Here is a 13,463-nt window from a genome sequence, read left to right as displayed (position 1 = left end):
CTAGTCCCTTTACAAAGACAAACTTAAGACAGTGACTACCTTCTCAATGGGTTTATCTCTGATCATTAAAATGTAAACGTTGCAGAGCCACTACATCTCATGTTCTTTGTATGTATGCCATATCACCTGCAGAATCCAGAGGTGAAATCCTCTACTCAAGAAAACCTGGCTCTATTCTACCCTAATTCATTCTGTGATCACCTTCTCCATGGGTTTATCTGTCTGGGTTTTAAAAGTGGAACCATTACGTTGCAGTCAGTGGCACAGAAAGTCTAACGTTCCATCCTGTATACTCAGCTCAGCGTTCGGGACCATTTACACTTCACCGTAGAAACTTTTTCGTATAGTAACCAGGCCATAGCACAACGCCTGGCTGTGGCTCTACTACACTGATCAGCTGAGTTGTCGAGTAGGTAATAGGTACCTACCTATACATGGGGCCTCTACACATTAACATTCTCAATCTCAGACTAACCTATATATAGATAAGCTGCCTTTACACAGGCAGTCCAACTCTGATATTTTGCCCAATTATTGGCAAAGGATCTTATCGGATTGGTCAAAAGACCAATTAGTGGCAGAAGATCAGAATTAGGCCGCCTGTGTAAACGCAGGCAAGTTTCTCCAGTCCTTCACAGATGTTATAGCACTATGTAACAGCAATATAGCAGAAACTAGGTGGAATCTGAATATGAGGTAGAGTGACGGGAGCAGAGGGGAAGATATATCCTCTTGGCATGAATGGCAGCCAGAACCCAATGTTTCCGCCGAGGCCTGCAGCAGCCCAGTTTGGGCTGGAAGAAAACTGAACAGAAAATCGTTTTTTTCTGGAATCAAAATATTTAATAGGTGCATATCAAGTATTATCATACCATGTATAAAATTTCAGATCACAATATGAAGCAATGAAACTCTTCAATCAGGCTGACAGCAGCAGGTAAAGGTTGCCACATAAAATAATAACTAATGACTAAAATAGAATAGGCAACTAAAATGATAGAAAAATGCCATATGTTGTAGTAGCATGATAGGAAATTATAGACGTTACTTTTTTCATTTTCAACATCTTTTTTTCTTCAATAAGTGCAAAAAAAAAACAGAACACAACACTAAAGCTGAAGCGAAGCGTCCACTTGACGATTAGACAGTTACTGTAGTCCACGGCAGTGGTAGGTAGAGTACACGACTGGGGGCAGGTAAGATTGCAAATGTTCCCAAAATTCTCACAACTTTTCCAAAAATCCCAGTTGAAGGATTCCTGGATTTCCTGCTTTCTCCCTCCTGATTCCACAAATCTTTCAACTGGGATTTCTGGAAAACCTGGAATGTTGGGCAGTTACCGGAATCTTGCAACCCTAGGGACGGTGGGGACGAAGCAAAGCTCACAGAGGAGAAGGAAACTATTAGCTTGCGAGTCGATACAGAAGAGAGAAAAATTATTTTTCTGTTCTGTATATTTGCGCCTTGAGCAGTAGGAAGGAATGCACATCACATTTTGCTGCTTTAGAGACCATAGCATAATTTAAAACATTTTGCATTTGCATGTCTTTAAAAAATCCTGAATTCTTTGAACGAAAAGGACATCACCACGAGAACAAACAAAAAAGGAAAGGAGATCAGAGAGAAGAAGAAAGGGAGGAACAGGCTGAAATTCAAATGGACCAGTAACAACAACAACAAAAAACTAACATTGTACACTACATTTCCCATCACCCCGCTTCCCTAGGTTGTGACCCAAAACCCCTGACCCCTATAGGTGCTGACTTTAGGCACCTTCCCCCTGGAGGCTACGTCACGTTACAGCCATATATTCTCTACATGGCTATGGTTAGCATTAGCATCCTTGCTGGCTGTTCCTCACATGGACAGGTGATGAAGTATCTGCGGACTGGGGACGTGGAAGGCTTGGGAAGAAGGGAACCCTTTGAAGGGTTAAGGGGTGGTGGTACCCAGGAAGGGAATCCATGGCAGGGTTAGGTGATGCTCAGGAGAGGTCTTCTGAGGCATGGATGATTTCAGGCTGGTGAAGTTAAAATGGGGACAGTCCAAGTTCAACAGGTGGCATGTATGTGTGTACCAATGTATGTCTATACGTAGGTTTTGTATGTGTGCATCATCGGTATGTTATTTGTGTAACTACTTGTGTAAGTGCAAATGTGTGTATCTATGCGTGTGTGTGTGTGTGTGTGTCGCCGTGTACATGTAATGTGTGTGGCCTCATCGGCCCTTGCTGTAGCCAGGAAAGAACTGGTCCAACAGCAGCTGTAGAGTCTTGTTGAGGACCATGATGTAATCTTTACCCAGGTCGTGGCGACATGCAGGGCAGGTGTACACTTCCGCTCGGAAAGACCGCAACAAACAGGTCTGGGGTGGAGGGAGGGAGAGAGTGAGAGAGAGTGAGAATGCCACAGATCACAGAAACAGCATAGGTATCTAAAAGCTCAGACACAGTGGTAGGATTGTCAAACGTTTGCCTGTATTTAGCACCTCTGAACTGTGTCGGCAGTCAATCTCTTTAGTATTCACACAGCAAAGACCTTCAAGTCGTCAGCTACTCAGCCTTATTAAAATACTCCAAACCAGAAGGTGACAGTAACTATGTTTGGCAATGCATATCTTTGCGTTTAGATTCAAAGCCATCTTGCTAAGTTGTAGAAGACCCTTGTTGATACTAGCCATATGGCCACAGCTAGATAACTACCTAGCAAGATGACGAATAAACAATTGAATTCACTTTCCATAATCCTAAACGGCCAGTGCCAGCCCATAGCCAAATGTTTAGCTAGCGTTAGCATATTCGCTAGCTAGCACAACATAGCTAGTTAGCTAGCTACGGAAGTATTTGGTGTTGTGTGCATTGCGTCTATGCACGTAGCTAGCTACCATCCCATAGCCTACAGTGCATATGAAGTGTAACTGTTTCATCCAGGAATGTACGGTGAGAATGACATTTTAATTATTTTTTTTTGTCTCCTCCACATGGGGGTCCGTGCTCTCTGACTGGCTCTAAGTCAAATGGTTGGTCACTGACGAGCATTGCGGTCTGTTCGTCACGCAGCAGGTACCGCTTTCAGTCTAGCAAGAAAAGGAACGGCTTCCCACTGTGATAAGTACCTATCGGCAGTGACATGCTTGGTGTGTTTCATGCTTAATAAGGTTATGATGTCTTGTGGTGTTCCTCAAAGATCCCTTCTTAGACCTTTGTTGTTTCAACGCATCTAATATCTTGTTTCCTTTTTTGTCATGTCCCCATACTTTTTCAACTTCTGTTTATCATTTCCATTACTACACCACAATTAGTCATCAATTATAGTCCCGCAAACAAATCATTACAACGGATGCAAGTGCACACACACGTTACACACCTTGCAGACGTTGTGAGCGCAGACAGTGGTGACCGGTTGGTAGGCCAGCTCTTGGCAGCAGACACACATGAAGGTCTGTTCCACCTTCCTCAGGAAGTTCTACAGAGAAAGACAGGAACTAAAGGCTCAGCTGTCACAATAGTAACAGCAGCATCACACATCTTAGTTAGCCATGGATCATCTGCTTCATTTCATTTAATAGAAGTGCATACAAGCCCTTGTAGGTAGGTTGTGTAGCTAGCTGAGACTCTTGTGTTGGTTCAGCTATTGTTTAGAAGTAGTAAGTCAGGAGACTACATTGTGAGGCAGTATTGTGTAGAAGGAAAATTAAAATACATTCACTAAGCCTAATCTATGGATTTCACATGACTGGGCAGGGGCCCACCCACTGGGGAGCCAGGTTCACCCACTGGGGAGCCAGGTTCACCCACTGGGGAGCCAGGTTCACCCACTGGGGAGCCAGGTTCACCCACTGGGGAGCCAGGTTCACCCACTGGGGAGCCAGGTTCACCCACTGGGGAGCCAGGTTCACCCACTGGGGAGCCAGGTTCACCCACTGGGGAGCCAGGTTCACCCACTGGGGAGCCAGGTTCACCCACTGGGGAGCCAAGCCCAGCCAATCAGAATGAGTTTTTCCCCACAAAAGGGCTTTATTACAGACATAAATTATCCTCAGAACCCCCCCTTCCCCCTCCCCAGATGACCCCGCAGGTGAATAAGCTGGATGTGGAGGTCCTGGGCTGGTGTGGTTGCACTGCGGTTCTTGATATGCCACACCTTTCAGGTGGATGGATTATCTTGGCAAAGGAGAAATACTCACTAACAGGGATATACACAAATTTGTGCAGAACATTTGAGAGAAATATGCTTTTTGTGTGTATGGAACATTTCTGGGATTTTTATTTCAGCTCATGAAAAATGGGACCAACACTTTACATGTGCGTTTATATTTTTGTTCAGTGTAGTTGTAGTTAGTCTAGTGGTCAGTGAGGTGAGGTAGGGTGGTGGTGTATACATACCGGCCCCTCCTTGAGGTGTCCCATGGCCTCGTCCCAGTTCTTCTTGTTGGGTTGGTCCTCCTTGATGAGGCTCTGCTGCTGCTCTGTCAGCTGGAACGCCTCCTCCATCTTCAGACGCTTGGCTCGGGGCTCCGCCGACTCCTTACACACCTCTGGCAAAGCACACCAACACACGTTGTTTATAGATGCATGTACACATATCGATTCTATTCAAAGATGGGGTAACATTTTATTTGACACCTTCAAAACAACCCCTGAAATGCCTCGTCATAACAATTGCACATAGCAGTGCACAAGATATACAGTATACTGTACACACAAAGCTAAAAAAAAAAACACATCGCTTCTGTCTCTGGCTTATATTCCTAGCTGTGTCTCAACAGGTACCCGTCTCCTTGTCCTTGGGTGTCTTCTGACTGCCGTTGCTCTGTGGCTGTTCTGTACCCTCCATGGGCTTCTTCTCATCCTCCTTCACCTTCTTCTCCAGGGGGTGTAGCCGTGGCCGTCCCCGTCCAGGTTGCTTCTTGCTCCTAGTGCACCCTGGTCGAGCGTTAGCCTCCTTCTTGGTTTTGTTGGCCATGGCCTCCACGTAGCCTGGAGGATACTGTGGAGGCAAAGAGACACAGAGTCGTACGAAAACACAGCGGATACTGTAGTAGGGGCACTCCGAGAGACAGTCAAGGCCGTCAGATAAAAACATCAACTGTTTTTAACAAACAAAGGACAAAGGATCAATACAATATTTGTGGTTACTGAAAATATACTATTTAACAGCGGTTTAGATGGTACAATGATTAGTGCTTGTTTTGTCAATAAAACTGAAATTAGGCAAACTACTCTCGTTTTTCCAACAAGGAAATGGTGGAGCGATTTCAGAATATTGCACTTTTAATTTGAGAAATTAAGACATAAGAGAGTTAGCCACTGAAACAGCAGTCATAACAAAAAGCCTGTCCTATCCTTCTCATACTATTATAATGTCCTATAAAAACAAATGCAGGTGGACAGAAGACCCTCACTTACCTGCACAGCTAGGCCCAGTTTCTGGATGCGTTCCAGGCCCTCAGGTGTCCAGGGAGCAGGCTCCAGGTCATCCCTCCGTAACAGGTACCGCCACACCAGGAAACCACACTTCCCTATCTCCGGCCAGTACTTCACCACCTGAGACACACACAGAAAAATAATTACTGCTGCTCCACGGAACACAGACTTGAATGGGAATGTTCGTTCTAGAAATTCTATTTCTATGGGCACACACAGCAGCAACATCCAGTGAAGATATAACTAAACAGGAGTTTATAGTAAGACAGGGATAGCACTAAAAAATAATATTGCTTTGAAAATTCCTCTCAAAAAAGGGATGGCAAAAAGAGCAGATGAAATATTTCCTAATCTTGTCTTGTTAGCGACAGCCCTGAAACCATGCGTGTTGTGTTTACCGTGATGGCCCATCTGAAGAAATCAAATGTGTTCAAAAATCATGACTCATAATGAGGACCAGACCCAACAATATCTTCATCCGATTTATTTTGATGCCATTTTCTATTACATTTGTAATGGATTTCTGATTTCACAACCCAAACAGCTGTTGACAGTTTGTCACAAGGGACTAGGAGAGAGGTAAATGCATAAAGGATCCAAAATGGTGAGGTTGAGTGACAGGCAAGGAGCCACCAGGGCTCAATTCCAATATCCACACTCCAGCATACAACTTAGTATAAAGCAATGTAATGGGCATGCCTTCTTTGTATCAACCAATATGGCAATACAAAACAAAATACTATTGCATTGAAGTACAGTTGAAGTCAGAAGTTTACATGCACCTTAGCCTAACACATTTATATTAAGTTTTCACAATTCCTGACATTTAACCCTAGTAACAATTCCCTGTCTTAGGTCAGTTAGAATAACCACTTTATTTTAAGAATGTGAAATGTCAGAATAATAGTAGAGAAAGATTGATCACATTCCCAGTGGGTCAGAAGTTCACATACACTCAATTAGTATTTGGTAGCATTGCCTTTAAATTGTTTAACTTGGGTCAAACGTTTCGGGTAGCCTTCCACAAGCTTCCCACAATAAGTTGGGTGAAGTTTGGCCCATTCCTCCTGATAGAGCTGGTGTAACTGAGTCAGGTTTGTAGGCCTCCTTGCTCACCCATGCTTTTTCAGTTCTGCCCACAAATTTCTATAGGATTGAGGTCAGGGCTTTGTGATGGCCACTCCAATACCTTGACTTTGTTTTCCTTAGGCCATTTTGCCACAACTTTGGAAGTACGCTTGGGGTCATTGTCCATTTGGAAGACCCATTTGTGACCAAGCTTTAACTTCCTGACTGGTGTCTTGAGATTTTGCTTCAATATATCCACATAATTTTCCACCCTCATGACGCCATCTATTTTGTGAAGTGCACCAGTCCCTCCTGCAGCAAAGCACCCCCACAACATGATGCTGCCACCCCGTGCATCACGGTTGGGATAGTGTTCTTCGGCTTGCAAGCCTCCTCCCTTTTTCCTCCAAACATAACAATGATCATATGGCCAAACAGTTCTATTGTTTCATCAGACCAGAGGACATTTCTCCAAAAAGTACAATCTTAGTCCCCATGTGCAGTTACAAACCGTAGTCTGGCTTTTTTAATGGTGGTTTTGGAGCAGTGGCTTCTTCCTTGCTGAGTAGCCTTTCAGGTTATGTCGATATAGGACTTGTTTTACTGTGGATATAGATATTTTTGTACCGGTTTCCTGCAGCATCTTCACAAGGTCCTTTGCTGTTGTTCTGGGATTGATTTGCATTTTTTCACACCAAAGTACGTTCATCTCTAGGAGAAAGAACGCGTCTCCTTCCTGAGCAGTATGACGGCTGCGTGGTCCCATGGTGTTTATACTTGCGTATTATTGTTTGTACAGATTAATGTGGTACCTTCAGGCATTTGGAAATTGCTCCCAAGGATGAACCAGACTTGTGGAGGTCTACAATCTTTTTTCTGAGGTCTTGGCTGATGTCTTTTGATTTTCCCATGATGTCAAGCAAAGAGGCACTGAGTTTGAAGGTAGGCCTTGAAATACATCCACAGGTACACCGCAAATTGACTCAAATGATGCTTCTAAAGCCATGACATCTTCTGGAATTTTCCAAGTTGTTTAAAGGCACAGTCAACTTAGTGTATGTAAACTTCTGGCCCACTGGAATTGTGATACAGTGAATTACAAGTGAAATAATCTGTAAACAATTGTTGGAAAAATGACTTGTGTCATGCACAAAGTAGATGTCCTAACCGACTTGCCAAAACTATAGTTTGTTAACAAGACATTTGTGGAGTGGTTGAAAAACTAGTTTTAATGACAACCAACCTAAGTGTATGTAAACTTCCGACTTCAACTGCATGCATTGCAATTTCATATGACAGAAGTTAGTCCCCTAGCTAATGCACCTTGTAGATGCCATCGTAGCGATTGCCCTCCTCCGGGGCGTACTTGCTGATGCGTCGTCCCTTGGAGCTCCGCACCACCCGCACTGGCTTCCCCGCACGCCAGTTCCTGGACTCCGCCCCGTCCTTGTCGTTGATGGGGGCGTCACAGTTCAGCGCCAGGGCCCTGAGAGAGCAAGGGTCAAAGGGTCATGTGATGAAGGGAGCTAGCTTTCATTCTAGTTCAGCACTAACACATTTGACTCAGCACCCTTTGCATCTCCAGGGACAGGTTGATGAACACTGGCTTGCAACGGTTTTACATTGACTTGAGTAAAAAAATAAAAAAAAGTACACTATGAAGCCTGCCGTCTTGGTTGAAACCAGGGAGAGAAACAGGACAGGTGGTACTTCTTGTGTTTGTTTGTTTACTGTACCTGTTATAGTGGGTTAGGGTCTGGTCAAAGGAATGCTCCCCGATGCGTTTGTTCCCTGAAAGGTCGCGACCCCCGCTGCCCGTGTAGGTGAACTCATCTCCCCTGTCCTGACAGCGGAGGTCAGAGGGTTAAAAGGAGACACACACACACATATAGATATAGATATATATATATAAACACAGCCCCTGCACATGCTGGACTAATCTTGCATTTTCTTTAGCTGACTAAGTCACAAGTATGAAATCTAAGCCCGAGACTCAGTTAAGTCAACATACAGTGCCTTGCAAAAGAATTCATAACCCTTGGATATCTTCATATTTTATTGTGTTGCAAAGTGGTCAACGCTCAACAATCTACTCTAATGTCAAAGTGGAAGAAAAATTCTAACTTTTTTAAAGATTAATTAAAATGTGATAACTATTATCTAATTAGTTATGTACATAAGTATTCAGCCCCTTTGTTTAGGCAAGCCTAAATTAGTTCAGGAGTAAAATTTGGCTTAACAAATCAAATAATAATGTAAACTACATGGACTTACTGTGTGAAATAATAGGGGTTCATATGATTGAACTACAAAGACCAGGGAGCTTTTTGAAAGCCTCAAAGAAGGACAGTGATTGGTAGATGGGTAACAATAACAAATCAGACGATGAATATCTCTAAGCATGGTCAAGTGAATAATTATGCTGTGGTTTATGTATTGAACCACCTAGACACATCAAAAATACAGTCATCCTTCTAAACTGAGCAGCAGGATAGGGCTCCAGAGTGGCACAGCAGTCTAAGCCACTGCATCTCAGTGCTAGAGGCGTCACTACAGACCCTGGTTTGAGTCCAGGCTGTATCACAACCGGCCATGATCGGGAGTCCCATAGGGTGGCACACAATTCGCCAAGAGTCGTTAGGGTTTGGCCGGGGTAGGCAGTCATTGTAAATAAGAATTTGTTCTTAACGGACTTGCCTAGTTAAATAAAAGGTTAAATTAAAACATATTTTTAAAGACAGGAATGAAACTGCTTAAGGATGTTCCCATGAGACTATTGTTGATTTTAAAACAGCTACGGAGTTCAATGGCTGTGATGGGAGAAAACTGAGGACAGATCAACAACATTGTAGGGACTCCACAATAATTACATAAATGACAAAGTGAAAAGAAGAATACAAATATACAGAATATTCCAAAACATGAGCCTTGTATGGTACTAAAGTAATTCTGAAAAACAAAAAAACTGCCAAAGGAGTACACTGGCCTAAATGCAAAGCCTCATGTTTTGGGCAATTCCAACACAACATCACTGAGTAACTGCCTCCTTATTTAAAAAAATGGTAGTGTCTGCATCATGTTATGGGTATGCTTGTCATCAGCAAGGACTAGAGAGTTTTTCAGGATAAAAAGATACAGGGTGGAGCTAAGCACAGGCAAAATCATAGAGGAAAACCTTGGAGTAATTTAACTTTCATCAGGACAATAACCTACAACACAAGGCCAAATCTACACTGGAGCTGCTTGTTCCTGAGTGGCCAAGTTACAGTGTCAATGTAAATCTGCTTAATAATCTATGGCAAGATTTGAAAATTACTGTCTAGCCATGATCCCCAACATCCTGACAGAACTTGAAGAATTATGAAAACAATAAATGGGCTAATATTGCACAATCCAGGTGTGTAAAGCTCTTAAGAGACTTACCCAAGAAGACTCACAGCTGTAATCACTGCCAAAAGGGGTTTATAACATGTATTGACTCAGGGAGCGGAATGCTTCAGCAACAACTATATTTTACTTATTTAATTTCTATTAATGAAAAAATAATAATCTTCCAATTTCACAATTAAATCCATTTTTCATCCCACTTTTTATAAATAGAATGTGAACACAGTGCCTTCATACCCCTTGACCTTTTTCACATTTTGTTACGTTACAGTTTTATTCTAAAATAATTTATAAAAATAAAAAAAATATCACATTTACATAAGAATTCTTCTCTTTTAGCCAGGTAAATACTGATTGTCTTTTATTATCTGCTAAGCCATTACAATTATAACTGGCTATGTATGGGTATGAACACTTTTGCAAAATCCATTGAAAATACGTTCAAAGTCCATCCAAATCCATCCTCCAGACGAATCCCAGTTAAACATTCATCATAGTGGTTTAAATGCACTCTCCAGAGCTATGCTGTATTCTTAAAAGGATGTAAATCCTTTAAGAAAGTCAAATATGTTAAAGGGAGAGAAAGAGAGCGGGGGTGGGAGAAAGAGGCAGACAACATCTGTGTGAGGACCAGATGGATGGGTAGACAGATTACCATCCTCCCTCCATCCTACCCTCCTCCCATGCTAAAGACAAGACAGAGCAAGAACAAACAGCATGGGACATTAGAGGAAGTGAGAATAGAGAGGGAAAACAGAGGGAGAGAGCCCGCTCCCACGCTCCTAGATTGCTTAGTTCAAACACAACAACCGCAGAAATGAAAATACAATTTAAAAAGAAACCCACCACTTCATCCTCGAAGCCTCCGGCCAGCACCAGCGAATAGGAGCCATCGTTACTGCGGCCGTGGATACCTCCCACGTGGGGCCTGTGCACTCCAGCTTCACTCACCTTGGAACACAGGAAGGGAGGAGAATATAGATAGGGAGAATGAACAGGAGTGGGGGAGAGTCAGGATGGGTGATGTGAGATATGGGAGGGATAGAGAAAGAGGGAAGGAACATGCGATACAGGCTACGTAAACAAATCTGTGTCAGAATATCAGCGTTGACAACTAGAAGCCAATAAAGTTCACTTAAAGTAACAATCCTTTCGGATTCAACATCGCCATGATTTGAAAACATAACGTATTGTTCGAAACATTCTCTGTGAGGAATCATCCAACATGTATCACCCTGCCGGTATGACCCATGGTACGAAATCGGGTTGCCATTGGCTCACCTGAACACGGAACTTCCATGTTGTTCCCACGGGAACACCAGGTACGGGCCCGTAGTGATTGGAGGGGACGATGGTACACTCCTTAGTGCGCCCCACACAGGCCATACCCTGAAACAGGAGCATGGCATTCAAGGAAAGGACCTATTCATGCATGTTTTAGCTAGCATGTATTCCCACGCTGGACCACACACATTACATAAACAAAGGGCTTACTAGTAGAAGCTTTAGTTACCATAATAGTGTAATCAGACCTGAATGGTTTTGTATATATAACAATAATCCATTTTCAGGGCTGGAAATGTTTCTTGTTAAAGCATTGGACAATTTGATTCATTCTTCAGTCTTCCTTATCTCATAACATTCCCAAATGATAAGACAAATAAATAAGAAAAACAAAACCTCTAGCACATTCATGTATATAGATGTTAAAATGTACAGAATAGGCCGTTTTCAATTAACACGGGATGCGTTCTAAATGGCACCGTATTCCCTATGGTGCACTACTTTTGACCAGAGCCCTATGGACCCTTGTTAAAATGAGTGCACTAAATAGGGAATAGGGTGTCATTTGGGAAGCATTCATGTTGTATACTGGGAAACAATGGGGTTCTTTTTCCTCAAGTATGGTTCCAGGAAAAGAACTTCACTCTGCTGAGTCATTTTAAATGGCATTGTTAGCGTCACCTCACAGCTTGAGAGGAGAGTGCCAACAAAGAATTACACACGGCTTAGTCAGAGCATAAAGGCCTCACTGTGGGCCTGGGCCATGTTCAGTGGGCACCAAACAGAAGGAAACAGAGTAAAAAGTAGAGGGTTTTGTTCAGTAGGGCTAGGGTTGCACATTTCGGGGAACTTTCAATAAATTCCCTGATTTTCCCGAAATCCCAGTTAGAGGATACCTAGAATCAGGAGGAAATAATAAATAAGCAGGAATACTCCAAACAGGATTTCAGGAAAACCAGGGAAATTATTGAAAGTTCGTGAAATTTGGCAAACCCTAATTTGTAGGGTACAATGTCGCAAAACATTTTGCAATGGAAAACGAATTTGAGTGGTTCTTATTGGACAAGTCCAGGTAGTCCTTCCCTGTCTCAGTCCGTTTTCTTCCCATTTGGTCACTACTGCTACCTGCCAATGCACTCCTTTAGGAGATCTTAGTGAGGGGATTCAATGAATACAGCCCGGGCAGGCCGTGTTTTGCATGAGGTAAAAGTTGATTGAATTCGTTTTGGACACGGGCTGCTTCCCAAACGTGAACCAGATGCCCGTTCAAAGCCCAGGGCAAAGTCAACTCTAAACAAAAGTGAAGTAATTAAGGAGTAACCCAGGTTGTGAGGGTATGCAACAATACATTCGCCACACTGACCCTCAAGACAGAGGCCCCTCAGGGGTGCGTGCTTAGTCCCCTCCTGCACTCCCTGTTCACCCACGACTCCAACACCATAATAAAACGTTTGCAAACAACACGACGGTGGTAGGCCTAATCACCGACGACAATGACACGGCCTATAGGGAGGTCTCAGACCTGGCAGCGTGGTGCCAGGACAATAACCTCTCCCTCAACGTCAGTAAAACAAAAGAGCTGACCGTGGACTACAGGAAAGCCCTCATTCACATCGACTGGGCTGTAGTAGAGCGGGTCAAGAGCTTCAAAGGCACGACGATGCCTCTTCCCCCTCAGGAGGCTGAAATTTTCTACAGCTGCACCACCGAGAGCATCTTGATTGGCTGCATCACCACTTAGTATGACACCTGATTGGCATCCGACAGCAAGGCGCTACAGAGGGTAGCGCGTACGGTCCAGTACATTGCTCGGTCCGAGCTCCCTGCCCTCCAGGACCTCTATACCAGGCAGTGTCAGAGGAAGGCCCAACATTTATAGTCTGGAACCAACAGGAGGACCCTGAACAGCTTCTACCCCCAAGCCATAAGACTTTTAAACGAGACTGCTAAATAGCTAATAAAATAGCAACCCGGACTACCTGCATTGAACCTTTTTACACAAACTCACCGACTATCCACACACTCATACATGCTTACATTGACACCGCAACACACAAACACTACATACGCCCACACACACACACAAACATGCATACTGATGCCACACACACACTGACACTCACCACATACACTGCTGCTACTGTCTATTATCTATCCTGTTGCCTAGTCACTTTACACCTACCTACAGTGCGTTCAAAGTGTTTTGTGTCACTGGCCTACACACAATAATACCCCATAATGTGGAATTATGTTTTTAGACATTTTTACAAATTAATAAAAAATGAAAAGCTGAAATGTC

General features: G+C 43.4%; 1 protein-coding gene across 2 annotated transcripts in view; it reads right to left on the bottom strand.

Annotated features, from left to right (window-relative positions):
• Positions 1 to 820: 820 nt before the first annotated feature.
• LOC112219602 (E3 ubiquitin-protein ligase UHRF2-like) overlaps positions 821 to 13,463 on the bottom strand; it is a 39,552-nt gene continuing 26,909 nt past the window's right edge. For both annotated transcript variants that reach the window (XM_024380971.2, XM_042302099.1), the window contains exons 8-16: positions 11,162 to 11,269; positions 10,727 to 10,831; positions 8,230 to 8,336; positions 7,817 to 7,979; positions 5,408 to 5,545; positions 4,772 to 4,988; positions 4,385 to 4,536; positions 3,366 to 3,464; positions 821 to 2,364 (exon numbers count right to left, since the gene is read on the bottom strand). In XM_024380971.2, the coding sequence (XP_024236739.2) occupies positions 2,218 to 2,364; positions 3,366 to 3,464; positions 4,385 to 4,536; positions 4,772 to 4,988; positions 5,408 to 5,545; positions 7,817 to 7,979; positions 8,230 to 8,336; positions 10,727 to 10,831; positions 11,162 to 11,269 (1,236 nt within the window). In that variant the 3' untranslated portion in view covers positions 821 to 2,217. The remainder of the gene's footprint in view (positions 2,365 to 3,365; positions 3,465 to 4,384; positions 4,537 to 4,771; positions 4,989 to 5,407; positions 5,546 to 7,816; positions 7,980 to 8,229; positions 8,337 to 10,726; positions 10,832 to 11,161; positions 11,270 to 13,463) is intronic.

This window comes from Oncorhynchus tshawytscha, linkage group LG20 (assembly GCF_018296145.1).
Source record: "Oncorhynchus tshawytscha isolate Ot180627B linkage group LG20, Otsh_v2.0, whole genome shotgun sequence".
Taxonomy (NCBI): domain Eukaryota; kingdom Metazoa; phylum Chordata; class Actinopteri; order Salmoniformes; family Salmonidae; genus Oncorhynchus; species Oncorhynchus tshawytscha.
The sequence above is the reverse complement of the archived record's forward strand: the minus strand, read 5'-3'. Positions and strand labels throughout refer to the sequence as shown.